Source organism: Perna viridis, chromosome 7 (assembly GCF_037379345.1).
Source record: "Perna viridis isolate PV_CMFRI_1.1 ecotype Kerala chromosome 7, ASM3737934v1, whole genome shotgun sequence".
NCBI lineage: Eukaryota > Metazoa > Mollusca > Bivalvia > Mytilida > Mytilidae > Perna > Perna viridis.
The window spans coordinates 2,783,529-2,806,433 of NC_142451.1; the positions used below are offsets into that span (position 1 = coordinate 2,783,529).

The 22,905-nt window shown below is 33.8% G+C and overlaps 1 protein-coding gene across 6 annotated transcripts; it reads right to left on the reverse strand.

The window, feature by feature from the left end:
- Window positions 1-2,717: 2,717 nt before the first annotated feature.
- On the reverse strand, window positions 2,718-17,963 carry LOC148610960 (uncharacterized). Of its 6 annotated transcripts, XM_088590907.1 has the most exons (11): window positions 17,658-17,963; window positions 16,423-16,533; window positions 14,519-15,285; window positions 13,508-13,610; window positions 11,085-11,183; window positions 9,985-10,317; window positions 9,140-9,223; window positions 8,420-8,530; window positions 6,677-6,817; window positions 4,516-4,659; window positions 2,718-3,637 (listed from the first exon to the last, which is right to left on the reverse strand). In XM_088590907.1, the coding sequence occupies exons 3-11, from the start codon at window positions 15,239-15,241 to the stop codon at window positions 2,817-2,819; spliced, it is 2,559 nt and encodes an 852-aa protein (XP_088447033.1). In that variant the 5' UTR covers window positions 15,242-15,285; window positions 16,423-16,533; window positions 17,658-17,963; the 3' UTR covers window positions 2,718-2,816. The 6 variants fall into 6 exon arrangements, with proteins under 6 accessions (XP_088447033.1, XP_088447031.1, XP_088447032.1 ...); XM_088590905.1 differs by lacking the exon at window positions 16,423-16,533; XM_088590906.1 differs by lacking the exon at window positions 17,658-17,963 and having other exon boundaries at window positions 16,423-17,643.
- Window positions 17,964-22,905: the final 4,942 nt, after the last annotated feature.

Below are 22,905 nucleotides of genomic sequence, written 5' to 3' on the forward strand. Positions count from 1 at the left end.
ATGGGTAAAAAGCATACATATTTTTTATTTTTGATATTTTGTTTGAATTGCCATAATAAACAGAAATTAACATTCATGTATTCTTAAGAGATAAAAATTGTATAGAATGCACTGTAGATTTCAAAATTAAGGGAAATAACTGTAAATGACGCTCAAATACAATAGAATCTACTGGATTTCCAATGTTGATTATCTCCTAAGAGCAGGCAGATTTGAATGAATAATTACACATTTCATAGTAGAGACCCATAAAACAACTTAATATAAAAAAAAAAATATGTAGCCTTTTTAGGGTGTTTAAGGTTTTTCAGATTTTGCATGATTCTTACAAAGACAACTACTTAAAATCTATATAAATTATTCTGTTGCCCCTTTGTGTATTCCCTCACCTTGTTAAAGAAATTCATGGTATGGTTTAATGTCACCATACTATATTTTCTATTTTGTTTTTAAACCAGGTTTTTTTTTCATAATATAAAAAGATCTTGTAATCATTAAACATTATTTTTGAGTTATTCATGTTGAATTGAATTCTTTTCACAGTATCAAATTCTATGGAAATTCATAAGTGTATTTATACTTTCTCATTATTTTTAGTAAAAGCAAGGTAACCATCATTATAACAAGGAAAAGCTATCCAAAATTTGGAGACAAGACTTAACCCAAAATAATCAACAAAATACCACGAGTGATAACGGTTAAGTAAAAAAAAAATACATATATTAACGTTAGTTAACTTCACCAAAGATTTGGAGTATTGACAGGAAGTACTAATAGGGTAAGTGTCCTGTACGTATCTAGAAAAAAAGACAGAATAGCTTATATAGTATCTTGATTTAAACAAATTAGGAAAATTACGACATTGTACACAAATGTGTTCTAATGGAGTACACCATCGACATTACTTTGTCCTTAAATTTTAGCGCGAAAAAAAACTCGCGTAGCTTCAGTGGGTTCTAACGTATGAGCCTTGATATAAGAACTCCACATAACACAGACGAAAAGAAATATGACGATGTTCATTAAGATGTCACCGAGTTTCTCGTATAGTTTAGTTTGAGTCTTCGATAATGTAGTAGTTATTAGGCAAATACAAATTTTTAAGAAATTTTATCATTTCGCGAGAAAATATTTGTCATGGATAGACTGAAAACCCTTTTTAAAACTATCATACTTGTAATTTTGAAAATCGTTTTAGCTTTTCGACTAAGTGACCTTCTGACAAAACGCACGCGTTTTATGACAAATGACCAAAGACAGAAATATCCTAAACCCACTCTTACAGGAATGCAATGTCTTTCTATTTTCGCTTTCTTCAATTTATGAAAAAGCGCTCTACAGCAAATTTGATAAGAACGTTTATCAACTCCTTGAATTTTCTAACGAGAATAATTTGTTGACATCTAAATGAAAATAGGTATCTCTTTGTAACGTTTAATAGAAACATACATGTTTACACAGGAAACAAATTAAGCTCAATATTAAAAATACACTAACACTTACTCAATTACTTCGAAACACTTACTACAAAACAGTATATTCCTGTTATTTATTCTCATGTAAAGACGGCGAACATATACATTTACTTTTGTTTTAATGGGCAAGAGAATTAACCGGTAGTGTGAAACATAACAAATGTTTTAAGTCAGATATAGTGTTAATTCTGTCAATATCGTAGCCTAGAATCAAATTATTGTTGTTAAGAGCGTGAGTATAATTTTTTTTATTTTGAAAAAAAAGTTTACCTTTCTAGTAATCTACTATATATTTGCATTTAATGAAAAATTATTTTATTATTCTTTGGTATTAACAATTGAAACAATCTTCATTGCTTGCGATTTTCCATATAAATGAAAGTTTTCTTATCGGTAAAATTTGATGAAGTAACTTGATTTTTGTATGTATAAATATTTAAGAGTAATCAAGGGAACCAAGGTTATAGCGGTAATCAAAAGAATGTAATCCATGGACAAAGACCAGACATGGAAAATAGACATACACAACAAAGAACATAAAGTAACTAAAATCATACATACAAAGTAACAAAAGTAAATGAGCAACTCGGACTCCCCTAAAAACTGGGAGCATGGACCAGGTGCACCGGTAGGGTAAGCGTTCTCTGTTTTTCTAGAAACACCCGCCGAGTTGCTCATAAAAAGTCAAGTCCGGGGTAGACAAACGAGGAAAGGAAAACTATGACCCGTTGAATAAATCAGTCTTAAATTTGCAAAATTTGACGATGCCTTTTCTTCTAAAATAAAGAGTTTTTCTAGTTCCTCAGACCTTGTGTAAAGCGCTATATGTCATAGTTATTGAAAAAAGTGGTATTAATTTCAAGTTCGCTTAATCTGGAGTTTGTATTTTCTTGATCCATAACAGTTTGATTACTTTATGGGAACTTTCTGGTAAACAAATTTGACAAGCGCTTTAAACATGAAGAGCCACATAAATGAATTAAAAGCTTTACTGAAGTCAATGAATAGTTTTGCTCATTTTACTACATTTAATTTTATTTTGTATCAGAGGAATATTGAAGCCAATCAGTTTTTACATACCTATAATGCTTTCCGCTTTAAGGTCAGCTTTATGTACTTGACACGTATAAATGAGAGTTCATTGAACAATCTTCGTAATAAGAGAGATGAGTATAAATATATAAAGAAATTAAAAGAATCAAAAGTTTTTTCAAAGCGTCTTGTTAACTTTGATTTCACTGCTACCATAAGAATATAGATTTATTGAATTAATCATAACACATCTTTATTACAATATCCAGAAACACTATGTTATACATAGGTAAAATACTTATTGTACATTTATTGATCTGAAATGTATTCATAAATTAACAATTTGTTACTTTTGTCAAGAATGAAGAGTTTGGATAATATTTTCTGGTACATGATAAATGCCGGAGTTGTATATTTTAAGGACTCAAAACCTGTTTTTTGGCATTTCAAAACATGTGTTTGTTTATCTACAAATATGTTATATACATGTGTATCATTGCAGATAACATAAATGTTTTCATTATCAAACGAAGTCAACGCCAGTGGAGAACACTGCAATTGAATAGAACGTAGCTTGCGTCCATTCTGTCTATATGCTGTTATGATTCTTGTAGTGAAATTTGAGTAATAAATTACACCATCAGTACTACAGAGACGATCCCTTTCAGTTGTTTTGTCCTGACAAATTCTAATGCGGTCCCTTGTCACCAGATTAATGAATATAAGACCATTTGCACTATGAACCAAAACACATATCTTCTCACTGCAAACGAGACTAAAACAATAACGATCTACAGAGATTTGTTCCTCGAATTCTTTGCTTATCAAGTTAATAACATTTATATACGTAAGGTCAGGCATGGACACGTATAATTTGTTAACATAGATATCAATCCCAAAAGGATCTCCATAAGGGACTGCAATTTCCTCTAACATGATTCCTTGGCTGTTATATATCACTATTGCTTTAGTGTAACTGTTGGCAAAAATAATGTTATTTCCATGTAAAACAGCAGCAGTGCAGTCGGATAATTTCGAAAGCTTTACCTGCCTCTTAAGATAAAATTTGAAATGTCCTATTTGGTCACATCCCGTCCCAAGAAAGCGCCGAGGCGTAGCTGCAACAGCATCTAAAATTTTAAAAAATTACAATTTTACGAAGTAACTTAATTATGACAAAAAAGAAAATGTAAACTGATAAATCAATTACGATATTACCAATATTATTTTGGAGAGTTACTCAATAAAGATAACCAGATCTTAAATTTTCATATAAAATATAGGAATATCATTTATAAAAAAGATTAATCATGGCGTTTATAGTTGCATTGCAATTTTACTTTTGAGTGGGAAGGGTGCGATACAGACATTGATAACTATTATTACTAATATTATTCAATTGAAAATCCAAAGAGTCACCAGAAAAGTGTATCAATCTTTATTACTTCATACCTGTTAGTTTTATATCATTTGAAACACAATTATTACACATTTAGTTTAAAAGAGTAATCAAGGGAACCAAAGTTTTATCGGTAATCAAAATAATGTATTCTAGGGACAAAGACCAGACATGAAAAACAGACATATACAACAAATAATATAAAGTAACTGAACTAATACATACAAAGTAACAAAAATAAATGAGCAACTCGGACTCCACTAAAAACTGGGAGCATGGACCCGGTGCACCGTTAGGATAAGCGTCCTCTGCTTTTTTAGAAACACCCGTCGAGTTGCTCATAAAATGTCAAGTCTGGGGTAGTATTTATTTTATTAAATACGTTGCAGGTGTCTAAAAGTGAAGATAATTTGTTTAATGTATTTTTTATATAACTTTGATAACTTAGGTCGATTTCCCGATATCTTTTCTGTAATATCGACTTCTTAAATTCCAAGTAGAGATATAGACATCATTCTCACATGCCATAAAATAATATAGAAGGTTTATATCAACTTTGATAGAAATGCTAATGAAATATAGGTTACGATGTTAAACAACCGATAATACCTGCTGACTGAGATGAAGACCTGTCCCCATTATACTTTACGCTTGCGTCAAAATCCTGTTCAATTTCAACTGAATCATTTGTTTCAGGAGCTCCATCTACCTGTTCTAACTTTTCCTGACATATTGTAGCTTCTTTTCCATGATCTAGACATATAAATGTTATTTCTTAACTTGATTGCGATAGAATATATAGAAGTATGCTACGAGAAAAAAACAAGAAGTTAAAATAAAAATTGTGGTTTGCTCTCGTTCAATAATGGAAAAAAGAAATTTTCTCACTTTGAAATCGTTTAAGACTTTGCGTCTTTGTTCTTTTTCTGGTACTTTCCAGTCAGGAAAAGGTTCTGTTAGGGAGTCAAATGCTTAATTGGGTGTACTCAAAGTATCTAGTAATCGTTTTAGCGTTACTTATTCCAATTATTGGCGTCAGCTTGTCATTCAGTGAGATTCAACGTCATACTAGACTATTAGTAGACATGAAAAAAAGAGCTTGGACTTGCATCGAAATTCTACAATGTTTAGATTAGAACACTTTATCGCTGTCAAAAGAAATTTTAGTACCTTTCATTTAGGTCGGATAATTTTTGGCAAAGTGAATTGGAAGACTGTGAACTAACGAAAGCTACTTTATCGAGTGTATCCCTGTTGTTGGATTTGAAAAGCCACTGAATTGAAAAGGCCGGTTTCATGCCGTAATCACGCTTATCAATGATAAAGCATCCAATTGCCACAGGGTACGAAAGTATTTTATGCTCCATGTCGACTTAATGATTGTTTGTCACAATCTGATTTTCAAAAGTTAACGCTCCAATACCCAGATCCTGAGCTCATGCCAATTTTAGTTTCAAAAAGGAAATATTGCTTGGTCAAAGATATCTTATTCATGCAAAACTTACAAACTAGCTTGGAACGCATTTATTTCCACATTTGATATTTTACTTTTCTTTTCCTTCCACGGAATGTTGAGGCAAAAAAACTCATGTCGACCATATCTGGTCGATTCGAAATCGGTAAAAGTCTTAGCTTGTTAGGATACAACTAACAATTAGTAGACATCTAACACAAAAAAGTTATTCAAATATTTAAATATCAAAAAATAGATTCATCCACGAAAAGGCATTGGTACTCGGAGGATGCAGGAATTTGAGTCGGTATTTGGGAAATATGAAAGTATTTCTCTTGTGTTATTGATGAAGAACATTGTGAATATGCTGTATTTTGATCGTGTAAATCAAAAACCTCGAAAAATCTTCTTGAAACCCTTTATGCTAGATTATTATCGGGATATAATAGCATCAACAGATATGATTTTTCAACCTTAATTACTACTATTCCCTATACTCGGTTGAAACCTCTACTCAAAAATATTGTACTTTGTTGTTATTATAAAAAAGACAGATTACCTAGATACAAATATGTAAAAAAAAACCGATTCCAAATCATATTCTATATATACCGAGGATGTTGTCAAATGCTGGAATTTTTTATTGGCAACATCTTTGTCCAGGGTGGTGGACGTGTTTTATCAGGTGGTTGGCAATCCAAATTAGGAACAATTCGCCCACCTTTGATGCTGACTACGTAGCTGTTGTGATCCAAAACAAGAAACATTAATTTAGCCAGACTCTTTGATAGAGTAATCAAGGGAACCAAGGTTATAGCAGTAATCAAAAGAATGTAATCCAGGGACAAAGACCAGACATGGAAAACAGACATACACAACAATGAACAGAAAGTAAATAAAATCATACATACAAAGTAACAAAAGCAAATGAGCAACTCGGGATCCACTAAAAACTGGGAGCATAGACCAGGTGCACCGGTAGGGTAAGTGTCTTCTCCTTTTCTAGAAACACCCGCTGAGTTGTTCATAAAAAATTATTTCCGGGGTTGATCTCAGTTTTCGCTATATAGATGATGCCATAAACAATACTATAGTTTCAGAGATTACATACATCCCATCTTCCTTCAAAGAACTTTAGAATCTTGGTTCCCCCTTGATTACTTTTTGATAAATATGGTGATAATCTTATTCACGTTTTTTCCTGATAGCACTGCGTCATTGTTTTATAAATACCACAATAACGGAAACCCAGCTGATACAAATTCCTTAATGCCAGTTAAGAAGGTTAGTATTTACTTTGATAGAAATTGTTCATACCTGATTGCACAGGTGATGATCTGTCTTCATAAATTATGCTTGTGTAAAAATCTGGTAAAGCTTCAGCTTGAGGTTTTATCTTATTTGTAGGAGTTTTGTATTCTGTTGATACTATTTTCCTTTTATTCTCTTTTTCATGCTCTACAAATACAAATGGTTACTTCAAGGGTTGTTCAAGATAAACTATATACTAGGCACAAAGGAAATATTCCATCATTTTCTTGTATTTTCAAATCAAAAGAAGTAGTAGAACTTTCTTGGTGTGCGCTTGTCTTCTCTTCATATGTATTAAAATATACGAGAAATCATGAAGTATGTGTTGGATGTTTGAATAATTATACGCACAAGTAACGTTTCTTCTCCTTTTTGGGGCTAATGTAGACGAGGCATAATAGCAAATATCAGTTCAGAAAAGTTTTTCCCTCGTACATAAATATCTGAATACTTTTTTTTGAGTGTCGAGTACATCTTATATAAATGTGTCACAGTTCTCGTTCAGTCTTTAAGTAGAATAAAGAGAGGAAATTTTGTTAAAAATGAAGTAATTTCAGAATCAACTTCTTCTAATAAAATACAAATAAAATGAATTAAAAAGAAGACAATGATATTTGAATTAAACTATTGAAACCAAATTTCTTTTGGACTACAGAATATGTTAATGTTAATCCTGAAAAATTGGACAGATCTTTTGGAGACAGTTAGTTCAAGACTATTATCAGAATACAGTAGCATTAAAACCTATGATTTTTCAACATTGTATACTTCCATTCCACATACTCAGTTAAAATCCCGACTTAAAAAGTAATCAAGGGAACCAAGGTTATAGCGGTAATCAAAAGAATGTAATCCAGGGACAAAGACCAGACATGGAAAACAGACATACACAACAAAGAACATAAAGAAACTAAAATCATACATACAAAGTAACAAAAAAGCAAATGAGCAACTCGAGATCCACTAAAAACTGGGAGCATGGACCAGGTCACCTGTGGGGTAAGCGTCCTCTGCTTTTCTAGAAACACCCGCCGAGTTGCTCATAAAAAGTCCGGGGTAGACAAACGAGGAAAGGAAACTATGACCCGTTGAATAAATCAGTTTTCATGGTGCAAATTGATACTCCGTAACGATCCACGAGTTCATGATGACGACCATAAAACTTCTGTAGTGATGACTTTAATCTTGTAGCAACATAACCCTGTTCCAGAAGCCTACTTGTTAGACTTCTAGCGATACAAAAAAGTCTGCGTGTCATAGTTTTCCTTTCCTTTTTCGTCTACCCCGGACTTGACCTTTCATGAGCAACTCGGCGGTTTTTTTTAGAAAGGCCAAGGACGCTTACCCTACCGGTTCACCTGGTCCATGCTCCCAGTTTTTAGTGGAGTCCGAGTTGTTCATTTGCTTTTGTTATTTTGTGTGTATGATTTTAGTTACTTTATGTTCTTTGTTGTGTATGTCTGTTTTCCATATCTGGTCTTTGTTCCTGGATTACATTCTTTTAATTACCGCTTTAACTTTGGTTCCCTTAATTACCCTTTCAGGTACAAAATTCACTTTAACTGAAGGGACCTCAATAGTTGTCTGTTTCAGACAGGTTTAAAGTTTATGATGGTTCGATGAAGGCTGGTTTTACTGCAATTAAAACATAATATACTTTATTTAACTCGCTTGATGTAGATATTATGTAGTACAGTTGTACAACATTAATATTTAGCAGTGCATAGCATATTATAGATAAGAATATACCTTTTATTTCAGTTGGATTTGTAGAAGTTGTTATATTCCCTGGTTTCTTTTGTTCAATACTCAGTTGGTGTATGTATGAACTTTTTTCCCAAGTTGTATTGGCTTGTAAATCTAAAAATGTAGGAAAAATTCCACACACTAAAAAATAGTTATATATGGTAAGACTTTTTTTCAGGAACAAACCAGGTACAAAGGATAGGGTGTGTACCTTCCGATTATTCTTTCCCTTGCTTACCATTATAAGCTTAATTCATGTTATATTCATAAGGAACCAATTATGGATCATTATGATTACATGAGCCTTCAATATCAATATCTTGTTATTTGCAGAGGCATACATTCCTTGGCAAAAAGCAAAAAGCACTTTTCTGTATCAAATAGTAAAAACTAACATACACAAGATGAAGTTTTTATGCCATGATGAATATTTGTAATACTCAAATGTGTGGACTTGTTTTTCAACAAATAAAATACATCTTAACGGGGATAAATACTGATCATCTCTAATTATCGACAACAAAAAATTTGCCTAGTCGATTAATTTCTGTTCAAGATACATATTACAGTTTTCCACGAAATAATTTCAGATATGTTAACAGCGTCATCTCATCTATCGTTTTGACTTAACACACTGTAATCCACAACGCAGTTTTCAATCAATAATGATAACTATATTAAAGCGAACATAAGAGAACAATAAAAGTACTAGTCTATCAATACCCGAGTCTGTTGTTTCGACTTTTTTTGCTAGTTCACTTGTTTTGTCTTTCACCATTTCCGCTTTCTCAACTTGCTGATGTCCGTCTGAATCAACAAAAGATATACAAGACAAAAAATGCATGCATGAAAAAAAAAATTACAAAAGCCATAAATTGTTAAACATATTGTTTTACTATACAATACAAATCTAAATGTATTTCTTTGTTATTATATACAAAGTAGTGAATTATCGAGTGTTCCCTGTGCAATAAATTTCGATAATTCACATTTAAAATAAGTCATTTAATTTCATTCTCGAACTTTTCCCCATTCATATATCGCAACGTTTTTCTCTTTTAAAATAAACTATGATTCAGAGTATAAATCTCCAGATGACAAAGGATATTCATGATCAAGATGTTAATAATTCATTATTTTTCCTCTTGCTCATTTTTCTATCACTACAGACGTTTTATGGTCGTTATCATGAACTCGTGGATCGTTATGGTGTATCCATCAGTACCATGAAAACTGATTTATTCAATGGGTCATAGTTTTCCTTCCCTCGTTTGTCTACCCCGGACTTGACTTTTTATGAGCAACTCGGCGGGTGTTTCTAGAAAAGCAGAGAGGACGTTTACCCTACCGGTGCACCTGGTCCATGCTCCCAGTTTTTAGTGGAGTCCGAGTTGCTCATTTACTTCTGTTACTTTGTATGTATGATTTTAGTTTCTTTATGTTCTTTGTTGTGTATGTCTGTTTTCTATGTCTGGTCTTTGTTCCTGGATTACATTCTTTTGATTAGCGCTATAACCTTGGTTCCATTGATTACTCTATCAAAGTCTTGTTAAAAATAAATACAATACCAGCATTGGAGATTTTATGGTCGGGTTGTTGACATTCAGAAAATAATTGCTTCCCTGGAACGATCAAATTTACTGAAATTTCACTTTGTAACTTTTTGTCAGCAGCTGTTAGCATCTTTACCATTAATGTTTCGATGACTTTTTTCATTTTTGTAACCTCTTTTATTAACTGCTTAGCGACCTCCGTTATCAATTCAAAATGTTTTATAGAGATATGTAGGATTTTCATTAAATCACAACGGTCGGGATAATTCTGAAGCACTGAAGCCACTCTGTTTTTGTTCCATGTATTCGGAAGATCAATCTTCATGAATACTGGTACCCATTCCATAGCTGCAATGATTAGGTCATTTATAAAGTTTAGCACACAGAAAGTATTACTGAACAGTTAGGTCAATTCTAAAAAAATTAAATAAAGATAGAAATTTCAAGAGCTTTTTTTTCTTAAAAAGTACATATTTTTCTAATCTTTGATGTGCGGAGACTCATGTTTTTTATAATTACATCAGTGAATATTGTTATATATGGTAACATACTGAACAACAAATATAAGTGAATTTAAGGCAAATTAGGGGTCCCTTCCCAAACTTATTCTTGTAGCCAAATATAATGTTTGATAAAATATCAGACACTTAGAAACTAAAATAAGAGGACAGGATGCATGGTGGAGGTGGGAAAAACAATAACATCGTTTTTGGCTGATTTTCTCGCGATTTTAGTTCCTAAAGTTAGTTCCTGCGAAATTTGGTATTATGAAAATTAGCCAGCTGATGCTGAGATGTGAATCCAATACGACAAGATATTGAAACATTCCGAATACTTTTCTTTATATATTTTAAATTAACTTGCTCATTATCACATATATTAGACCTGTCTCTGTGTAAATGCTTACCTACATTTAATCAGTACATTGTATATTTACTAAATTTCAGCTCTCTAACTATCTAGCTGTAACTGTTTTGTCTTTTGATCTTTGCTTTTAATATTTCCCATATGGGTAGATCACCTAAACCCATTTCATATATATGGCTTAATTGGCACGGCAAGGCCCACAAAGATGGATTCCATCTCAATGATTTCTAATTACATTTTGTACTTACCTACTGTGCCATCCGACACATTATCAGCGATCATTTCCCTAAGAGTTCTGTTACCTTTGACATTTATAAAAACTTCGTTAACTGTGCTACACAACTGATCTTAAAAATATGAAAAATATTATCAAGATAAGCCAAAAAGAGGAATCAGTTTAAGGGTCAATTAAATTTCGAATTTTTGCACCATTTTTATTAACTGTCATAATCTAACCTAGTTTTTTTACCATTTCGAGTTTGATAAGTGAACGAATAATCAGCTCACTTATTCATTAAAAAAATGTTATTTAGGTGAAGCAGATAGACGTCATATGACCACTGAGATTTGCCGAAAATTGCAATAATGATATTGCAAATGTTTCAGAAAACATTTTTACATTTTCAAGAAAATGACTGATACCTTCTTATTCCGACCAATTTAATTCCAAAAGGTTCAGTCAAATCCAATTTTAATTTGTCCTGTAGGTTAATCCCACAAAAGCCAAAGTTCCAACTCCCCATAATTGAAGAAAAGTAATATATGTATGCAATTTAGAGAAACACTTAAACATTTCAATTTAAAGTAACTAATGACGGATCCTAGGAAATGGATGCCAGGGTTAGCGTTAGCCATCCTCCAAACTTTGACTTTGTTTAAAACAAAATTTCGACAGTAAATGATCAACTGATAGCCGGCTCCACCTTTTGCATATAAATTTCATGATTGAACCCAATTTAAAAAAAAAATTTATGAATCTGCTTCTGGATTATGATGATTCCTTTGATCTCATATTCTATGCAAAATGGAATGCCATTGTTCCAGCTGTTCATTTCGTTGAAATTACGAGGCAAACAACAATATAGATGCACGAAACATTTTCTTCGGTGTACTAAAGTACATTTTAGGTAGAACTTGTTAAATACTCGGGCTTATGAGTAGAAACATTCATAAGAATCCTTTTTTAATCGTATAGTGCATTTCATTAGGAGGATATTTGCATTACAGCTATTAAGGTAGAGCACCACAACTTTAATAATGCCTATAAACGTCATGTGACTTTGCAATTGCGCCTAATTTTTTCAATCAATGAAATAAGTTTTAATCTTAGCTGGTTAGAGTACATAATATGAATTATTAATGGCTCTCAGGGGGACTCGCTTCCTTTGTTCGCTCCGTCCCCTCTTAACTATGCAAGTAATATGCTGCCTCCAATACTTACAGTATAATTATTGATAATATTATAATTACTTTGCCATGTTAATAGTAGTTCCACCTTACTTTTTTTTCAATCATACAAAGAAAAAATTTAGAGACAGATTTAATAGAACTTGAGAACATAGAGTGTATGCAGTCTATATTTTTATTGCAATTTTGCAATAGTACTTAGTTTTAGTTCATATTTTCATTGCATTTAATATATTTTGCATCTTATTTGTCGACATAAGTTCTTAAATTTTGTCTGTCAACAGCTGTAAACTAACAATGGATATCATATGCGAAACTGGTGTCATCTTCTGTCTTTTCTTTTAAAGTTGATGGATGGGAATGTTTTAATAATTTTTACCAGTTTCTATTTTGCGATAATATTTCTATGTATATTACATCACATATTCAATATTTTTTTTAGCATTTTGAATTGTTTAAGAGTAATCAATGGAACCAAGGTTATAGCGGTAATCAAAAGAATGTATTCCAGGGACAAAGACCAGACATGGAAAACAGACATACACAACAAAGAACATAAAGTAACTAAAATCATACATACAAAGTAACAAAAGTAAATGAGCAACTCGGACTCCACTAAAAACTGGGAGCATGGACCAGGTGCACCGGTAGGGTAAGCGTCCTCTGCTTTTCTAGAAACATCCGCCGAGTTGCTCATAAAAAGTCAAGTCCGGGGTAGACAAACGAGGAAAGGAAAACTATGACCCGTTCAATAAATCAGTTTTCATGGTGCTGATAGATACATCATAACGATCCACGAATTCATGATGACGACCATAAAACTTCTGTAGTGATGACTTCAATCTTGTAGTAACATAACCCTGTTCCAGAAGCCTATTTGTTAGACTTCTAGCGCGATACAAAAAGTCTTTCGTAGTTTCGGCAATTACGCAATATGTCTAAACGGGATAGATGACTTTGATTTTTTTACCCAAGGTATTTAAATGCTTCGACCAAATGTGTACATCAATACTACTTTCAAAAATGAATTTATAAAAATAATAATGTTCTAACAATCAAAAACAGTAAATAACATTTTCATATCACCGGAAAGGCATTTAATCGGTTTCTAAATGTGAAATATCATAGTGTGATTTTATTCGTTGTAAATGTGTCACAATAGTACCTTTCGAAATACATCTGTCTGTCAGATCTCAGATTCAAATGTTTCAATAAAGCAACTTAATATGTCATAGGAATCATAGAAAACGATTTAAAAATATACCAATTCTTTCAACGTTATCTTCGACTGCTGAACTTTCATTTGTATTGTTGATCACCGCTTCTAATAGTCTATGGTATCTGGGTAGACTTGCTCTCTGACGAATCTAAAACGTATTGCTCATGTATTTTATTTGAATCTCAATATAATTTCATATTTCTTGTCTATCATAAACCTATATATGTTTTTCACTGGACCTAACATAAACATTAGTACACTCTATAATTGGATAACTTACTCACTCGACCTCTGTGCTTTAAGAAGAATCCGATCTCTTTGACGTCCTATTAAAAAGACTTTGTCTGTCAGGTTAACATTAAAATGTGGTAATCGCGTCATCAGACAAGAGATCAGACCAGGGATATAAGGTATTTGGCACGGCAGTTACAGACCAATTATGAAATGTATACTCCATTGGTGGGAGCTGTCATAAACAAATGGAGATTTTATAATTGGAAATTCAAAATCATCCCGTTTGTCAAAGTTTCGATTTCAAATGTCCTGTGTCGTCTATGTACAAGTTCATGTCTAGGTGTATCAGTTTTCTCTTTAGCTAGTTCCAATTCATGTTTGTAGACCAAATTTGGTAATCCTTGAAATTAGGATTATCCAGAGATACTAGTAACACATCATCTACATAACGAAAACTTAAGTTGAAGGTCTGGGCTACTCGCTTCTCTTTTTTCTGTAGAGCTTTAAAATATAGGAACAGATCGGCCTAAAGTGGGGTACAATTTATTTTTATAGGTATTCCAATGATCTGTCGGAGCACATGCCCCCAAAATTTGACTTAAATGATGTCGATCAGAAATTTCAGCATTTTAACTATAGTTGACACGGAGTGAATAGGCTAAACTAAAATAAAAATAATTATATATATAAGAGAAGAACTTATTTAAATAGAGATTTGTAGCTATCAAATATTTGCAGTAATTAGGAATTGGATTTTGTTTGTGAAATGTGGAAGCTATGTAAGTATCTTGGAAAATCTATATATAATCGTGTCAGAATTACCTGTAGCATTGCCCTTTTGAACATTACATACTCATAATGGATACGGTCTTCAAACAGATCAATTTCGTATTCAAAGGATAACGTCTGTATGTTCTCAATTTTTGTGTATAAGTTTTTTTTACAGTCGTTTCCAATGCACGAAGATAAACCTTCTAGAGATTCTTTTATCCATTTAAAAAGTTCTTGATATTTATGTTCATCTATTTCCCGAAAATCCGTGAGGTGAGCAAGTTCATTTCTGCTCCTTTGCAGAACAGTCATCCAGTTTTTGACACTGTCCCGAAAAAGTTCTTCTTCACAGTATTTTAGTATGACTATTGAAAGTGTTATATCTAGAATATGAAAGCCGACATTTTCCTTGACTTTATAGGCACAAAAACATGACTGAATCACAATTCCTTTTGAGTAAATAACATGACCATTTATTTCTTTTGAAGTATCTTTAGGGCTGAAGATGAGATGAAACTGTTCTTTTGACAGGACTTTTCTTTTAGAAATTTCTGTGGTGCAATCTTTTGAACAGCAAGGTCGTTCGTGGTATAAATGAAGCAAAATGTGCCTCTTTTCTTCTAAATACTCTTTAAAGGTTTTGTCCTTGAAAATGCGCGTCTCAAAATATTTTCGGGTGATATCGGGAACTACATGCACAATCAATGCCATTAAACGGCAATAGTTTATGAATTTTGTAGACCTTGCTAAATCTGAATAATCTCTTTCCATCATTCCACGGTAGGATAGATCAGTGTGTGTTATAAATCAACTAATACCTGAAAAAAAGCAAAATCTTGCTGTAAAGCTATTATGGTAAGTGTTAGACTTTGTCATCAGTAAAAAAAACAATGAAAATGCTTAAATGTTTTACCATTAATCCGTCATTTTGGCAGAATGTCGTCAATTTAAATTGTTATTTGATTCAAACACTATTTCTTTAAAAAAAAATGTTTGATCGAAGCAATGCCCTTTTCAACCTATAAGAATGTATTAGAATGTATTGTTTACATACATTCTTCTATAACGGACGGGGCGTCAGCGACGTCCTACGTATGAACATTCTCTATAAAGGCAATTTCTATCTTTCGGAAGTGACGTCAGCAGTAAGTATATAGTTTGTTGAGCTTTTAACGCAGACACAAAACGTGTGATATATGAGATATCGCAGATTCCAATTGGTCGAAACATTGGTGATATAGCGGTTAATTATCAACAAAATCAAATGTTGTTTGTCACGAGTAAAAACTATATATCAACAACATGATATTGAGCATATGGGAAGCATGTATCTCCACATAATTTAAAAGCTATTACAAAGTAAATAATGTATATTGTGGATGATATGCTAAAACTTAGTTCTACCTGACAAAGTCCATTAAGACGTCAAATTACTAAAATAATAAAGCCTTGCGTTTGAATTAAATTATAGAATTCTGGTAGTTGTAATATGATATTCGGATAAGTTACAGAAAAAAAAAGTTTATATCGTACAATGTATTCAAACGCATTACATGATATATCAAATTGAATATATGATCGTCTTTGGTCTTCTTTTCTTTATTTACACAAAACAGAAGTCATTTAAATTCATTTACATGTCTTAAGGTAGAAAGATGATCCTTCTATAACTCAAGGGAATGATCAAGTAATGGATTCAATGAAAACTTTTGAAATTTTCTCAATGTGGTTATCAGTTTTCGTTCCTTAAATCGTTTCGTCTAATATTTCATCTTGAGAATCACAATAAGGAAGAGTAATAAATATATAGATGACAATATAGCTTAAGATATGTTTCTGCTACATGCTTTAGCTTGTCAGAATTCACTGTTTTTCTTTAACTTAAACAATAAATATCTACAATGAGAATGTATACACTTTAGAGTAATTAAATGATTCATCAAATTCAAACTTACTTTTCGCAAAGCATCCAATGTAACCAACCACCATTTGAATAGAAAGTCGTTGGGCCAATCAGGGAACAACGGCATATCTTCAGTGTATTTTCAGTTTCGGTGCCTTTGGCACTGAGAGTTGGTTATTACCAAGATCATATTTGTTTGATTAAAAAGGTCAATATTGTATACATATATATATGCATTTAGGCCAAAGACTAATCAAGGGAACCAAGGTTATAGCGGTAATCAAAAGAATGTAATCCAGTGACAAAGACCAGACATGGAAGAGTAATCAAGGGAACCAAGGTTATAGCGGTAATCAAAAGAATATAATCCAGGGACAAAGACCAGACATGGAAAATAGACACACACAACAAAGAACATAAAGTAAATAAAATCATATATACAAAGTAACAAAAGGAAATGAGCAACTCGGACTCCACTAAAAACTGGGAGCATGGACCAGGTGCACCGGTAGGGTAAGCGTCCTCTGCTTTTCTAGAAACACCCGCCGAGTTGCTCATAAAAAGTATGCAAATTATGACTGTTGAATAAATCAGTTTTCATGGTGCTGATGGATACATCATAACGATCCACGAATTCATGATGACCATAAAACTTCTGTAGTGATGACTTCAATCTTGTAGCAACATAACCTTGTTCCAGAAGCCTATTTGTTAGACTTCTAGCGCGATACAAAAAGTCTGCGTAGTTTCGGAAAGCTCTGGCAATACGTATGAGTTGTGATATGAACACTCCATACGCAGGAGCCGAAGGGATGTTGCCACAGATGAAAGGAAAGTTGACAATTCTGAATAAAAAGTCATCACGTTTGTCGTAAAGTTTGGTCAATAGTTTTCCTTTACCATCAATGAAGGTGTTTCAAGAAAAGTAGAGGGAGCTTACCCTTCCGGTTCACCCTGTCCATGCTCCAAGTTTTTAGTGGAGTCCGAGTTGCTCATTTACTTTTGTTTATTTGTATGTACTATTTTGGTTAATGTCCTTCTTTGTGATTGTCTAGTATTTGTCCCTGGATTACATTCTTTTGATTTCCGTTAGAATCTTGGTTCCCTTGATTACTCTCTAAAATAAATTTGTATGCTCTTTTGTGTTTGATCAAATCTGCAATTTCATATTTCATATTTCTTTAGCAAATACAAAAATCAACTCTCAAACATTTTCGTATTGTATTAGTAGTTTTCGCTTTGCCTTATTTAACCCCTTTACAAGCGTAGCTCGAGTAATAATCTTACCTTTATCATAGTCGATTCTTGTAGAAATGTACCAACCAAGAACTTCGGCTGATATATAGCTAATCGTAAGGAATGATCACAGGCACGTGGTAAATCATTAATCAAGTAACAGAACCCAATTATACACCACATACATAGTACATATATATTTGTAAGTCTATGTATTTTTTTCTTTTATATATTTTGAACATTGTTCAACATTATAAATAAATCCATATCCTTGAGTTTATGTCGCCCTTGGTTCTTCTATTTATTATGCTTAGGCTACAGTAAGTTTAAATGTCGCCATAAATGAAAAATTCACATTAGAATATGGTTTCAACATTTGAAATCTGACTATGTAAAATCAACAGGTACGAATGTGAATTCAAAATTGACCACGTATGTTGATTTATGGTTTGGATGGTTTTTTTATTCGATCATGGGCAAGAAAAAAATGAACAATTAGTTTTCTTTTTGTTTTTTTTCTTATCACCTAATAACGGATCATTCAATGGTCTGGGGAATGGGTGCTTTGTACGGGGCGCCGAATGGGATTCTTGTGGTTTTGTACTCAAAAGTGAATTTTGTTCAACAAAAAAATCCGTTTAACAAAATTTATCACATACTACAATTTTTCAATTTTATGTCACGAAAATCAGTACTGTGTCTCAAAATTCAAATTTGTGTCACAAAATTCACAAAATTCAATTTTGTGTCACAAAAGTCGATTTTGTATGCAAATTAGTTTACAGAATGTTTTGGATATACAAGTTAATTCTCTCTTCACTATTTTGTAAGAAGGTTTCTCATTGGATGTAGTAACCGCGGGTCTCGCAGACGCAGGTTTCCGATTACTTTGAGCAACGCAGTACGGTTAAGGCCGTTTTAAGAGAAATTTTAAAAAAGATATTTTAAGTTGCTCTGTACAGTAAAACTGTTTTGGAATGACTAAAATTGCTATTATACGTTTTCTATGAGGTTTGTTTGATAAAACAGGTTTTAAAACAGGCGATTTTTCTACTTTTGATTTATTTGGATTTTCCCTGGTGAATCACGTGATCATTTCCTGACATCTTTCTTCTTAACTATAAAATGCTTTTGCCCGACCTATTAATCGCGACCAAATTTGTTAAAATTTGACAAGATAATTTGTATAAATGTATTTGTCCCAAATATTGCTGGAAAAGATATGAATCGTCAGATTAGCCAAGAAAATCATATTAGAAAAATGTTCTGCGGTAAAATTTGTTAACCTGTAAAAAGTCGGTGAAAGATTATTTTGTTCCACTATTTTCACGATTTTTTTGCCAGATACAGATAGATTCTTTATTTCATTCCGATTCTATTGATGTATGACACAGGAAATTCGGATGAGTGGAACAGGTCGGGCGAGATGAAAAACCGACATAGTATGTGTCTAACTTTCATTTTCCGTTTGTTTACAAACGCTCAAATGATCTATCTTTAGATTCAAGATTAAGTGTCACAACGGGTTATACGATTACGATATCCTATATTTCTTTCACTTATGTGCTTTATAATAACCGTGCAGCGAATGCTTTAAGTTTGCAATACGCGTGTACATGATGCTGCACATTTTGAATTCATTTGCATATCCAAAGCATTCTGTAAAATAATTTGCGTACAAATTTGACTTTGATAACACAAAATTGAATTTTGTCTAACAGAATTGATTTTTTTGTCTCACAGAATTGAATTTTTTTTCTCCCAGAATTGAATTTTGTGACACAGAATTGAATTTTGTCTCACAAAATTAAATTTTTTTTTTAAAGAAATGAATTCCGCCATTACAAAATTTAAGTGATCAAGTATGTGTAACAAAGTTTTGTGTGACAAAATGATTTGTTGTGACGAAATCCAATTTTGTGTACACAAAATTGATTTTGATTACAAAAATATCAAGTCCCATTCGGCGCCCCGTACCTTGATCTCAATGCCGGTTTCAATACTCTTTCGCTTTCGTCGCGATCAGATTATCTATAAACATGATGGCAACAATCATGAACTCGTGGATCGTTACAGTGTATCCATCTGCGCTATGATTTGTTCAACATGTCATAGTTTTCCTTTCCTCTTTCGTCTACCCCGGACTTGACTTTTTATGAGCAACTTGGCGGGTGCTTCTTGAAAAGCAGAGGACGCTTACCCTACGGTCCATGCTCCCAGTTTTTAGTTGAGTCCGAGTTGCTCATTTGTTTTTGTTACTTTGTATGCATGAGTTTAGTTACTTTATGTTCTTTGTTGTGTATGTCTGTTTTCCATGTCTGGTATTTGTCCCTAGATTACATTTTTTTTATTACCGCTATAACCTTGGTTCCCTTGATTACTCTTTAAAATATTCAAGTAAATCCCCCATCGCAATTTGTTCCTTTATAAAATATTTGGGTTATAATTGAATAGTATATTTTTAAAAACTATAATTTATTAAATGTTATTTTTAATAAAAGTTTATATATATATTTCATATAAATACTTTTAAAAACGTATTTCCCCATCCTCCCCTAGATCGTCCATATTCCCAATCTCCCCATCCTCCCATACCCTAATACACGATCATTATTTCCCTACTTTCCATCCTCCCATACACTATCCACATTCCCCTTCTCCCCATCCTCCCATACACTATCTATATTCACCAAATCCCCATCCACCCATACACTATCTATAATCCACATCTCCACATTCCCCTTCTACCTACCCTCCCATCCACTATATATATTCCCCAACTCCCCATCCTCCAATACACTATCTATATTCCCCAACTCCCCATCCTCCCATACATTATCCACATTCCCCTTCTCTCCATCCTCCCATACACTATCTATATTCACCAACTCCCCATCCACCCATACACTATCTATAATCCACATCTCCACATTCCCCTTCTCCCCACCTCCCATCCACTATATATATTCCCCAACTCCCCATCCTCCAATACACTATCTATATTCCCCAACTCCCCATCCTCCCATACATTATCCACATTCCCCTTCTCCCCATCCTCCCATACACTATCTATATTCCCCAACTCCCCATCCACCCATACACTATCTATAACCCACATCTCCCCATTCCCCTTCTCCCCACCCTTTCATCCACTATATATATATATATATTCCCCAACTCCCCATCATCCAATACACTATCCATATTCCCTTTCTCTCCAACCACCCATACACTATCCATATTCCCCTTCTACTCACCATCCCATATACTATCCACGTTCCCTTTCTCCACATCCTAGCATACACTAATACACTATCATTATTTCCCACCTCCCCATCCTCCCATACACTATCCACATTCCCCTTCTCCCCATCCTCCAATACACTATCTATATTCCCCAACTCCCCATCCTCCTATTCACTATCTTTAATCCACATCTCCACATTCCCCTTCTCCCCATCCTCCCATACACTATCCGCATTCCCCTTCTTTCCACCCTCCCATCCACTATCTATATTCCCCAACTCCCCATCCTCCCATACACTATCTATATTCCCCAACTCCCCATGCTCCCAATATTATCCACATTCCCCTTCTTCCCATCCTTCTATACACTATCTATATTCCCCAACTCCCAATCCACCCAGACACTATCTATAATCCACATCTCCACACTCCCCTTCTCCCCATCCTCCCATACACTATCCACATTCCCCTTCTCCCCAACCTCCCATCCACTATATATATATATATATATTCCCCAACTCCCCATCATCCAATACACTATCCCTATTCCCATTCTCTCCAACCTCCCATACACTATTCATATTCCATTTTTACCCACCCTCCCATATACTTTCCACGTTCCCTTTCTTCCCATCCTAGCATACACTAATACACTATCATTATTTCCCAACTCTCCATCCTCCCATACACTATCCACATTCCCCTTCTTCCCATTCTCCCATACACTATCTATATTCCCCAACTCCCCATCCTCCCATTCACTATCTATAATCCAAATATTCACATTCCCCTTCTCCCCATCCTCCCATACACTATCCGCATTCCCCTTCTCCCCACCCTCCCATCCACTATATATATTCCCCAACTCCCCATCCTCCCATACACTATCTATATTCCCCTTCTCTCCATCCTCCCATACACTATCCACTTTCCCCAACTCCCCATTCTCCCATACACTATCTATATTGCCCTTCTCCCCATCGTCACATACATTATCTATATTCCCCTTCTCCTATCCTTCCATACACTAGCCACATTCCCCTTCTCCCCATCCTCCAATACACTATCCATATTTCTCATCTCCACATCCTCCCATACACTATCCACATTCCCCATACTCCCATACACAATCTATATTCCCCCACTCCCCATCACCCCATACACTATCTATATTACCCTTCTCTCTATCCTTCTATACACTATCTACATTCCCCAACTCCCTATCCTCCTATACACTATTAATATTATTTAACTCCCCATCCTCCCATACACTTTCCGCATCCCCATCTCCCCATCCTCCCATACACTATCCACGTCCCCCTTCTACCTATCCTCCTATACACTATCCACATTCCTCAACTCCCGATCCTCCCATACACTATCTATATTTCCCATCTCCCATCGCCCCATTTGTTATAGTATGGGAAGCTTTACACATACAAGTACTGTACCATCATATCGTAAACACGTTTTTGGTTAACTTTGGAAAAAGCATCACCTGGTTAATGAGTAATAGGATAATTAATTGCAAAGAGTGAATAACCAAAATATTATTACGAGTGCCGAAAACGCCTAGATTTAACGAGTGTTCCGCGCACAAGAGATAATAATTTAGTTCTTCACCATAACTAATTGATTATCCTATTTATTATATAAATTTTGTTCGTAGTTTATCGATAAATTTACTATGAATTTTAAATTCTGTGATGGCGTATTGACATCAAAATTGTGAGGTTTTCGCAGAAAAAATTTCAAGAATGAAATTTATTTCACAGTGTGAATTACCGAAATATATTTCACTGGGAACATTCGATAAAACACTGCTATCTATATATCGCAAGTTAGTCAAGTGGTCTTGTATGAAGTCTTTGTGCATGCGGTGTTGCAATCAAGTTCGCAGCCTCGCATGGATTCTAATGTGTATGTGTCTATATATATATCTAGGGCAGTAACTTAGTACACGATTTATGGTAGTTGGGAATTTTTCAGACCTTTCTATAGGTTTACTTTACAAGTTGATCCGATGGAGCAGTGTAGCAAATAAAGTCGTCAT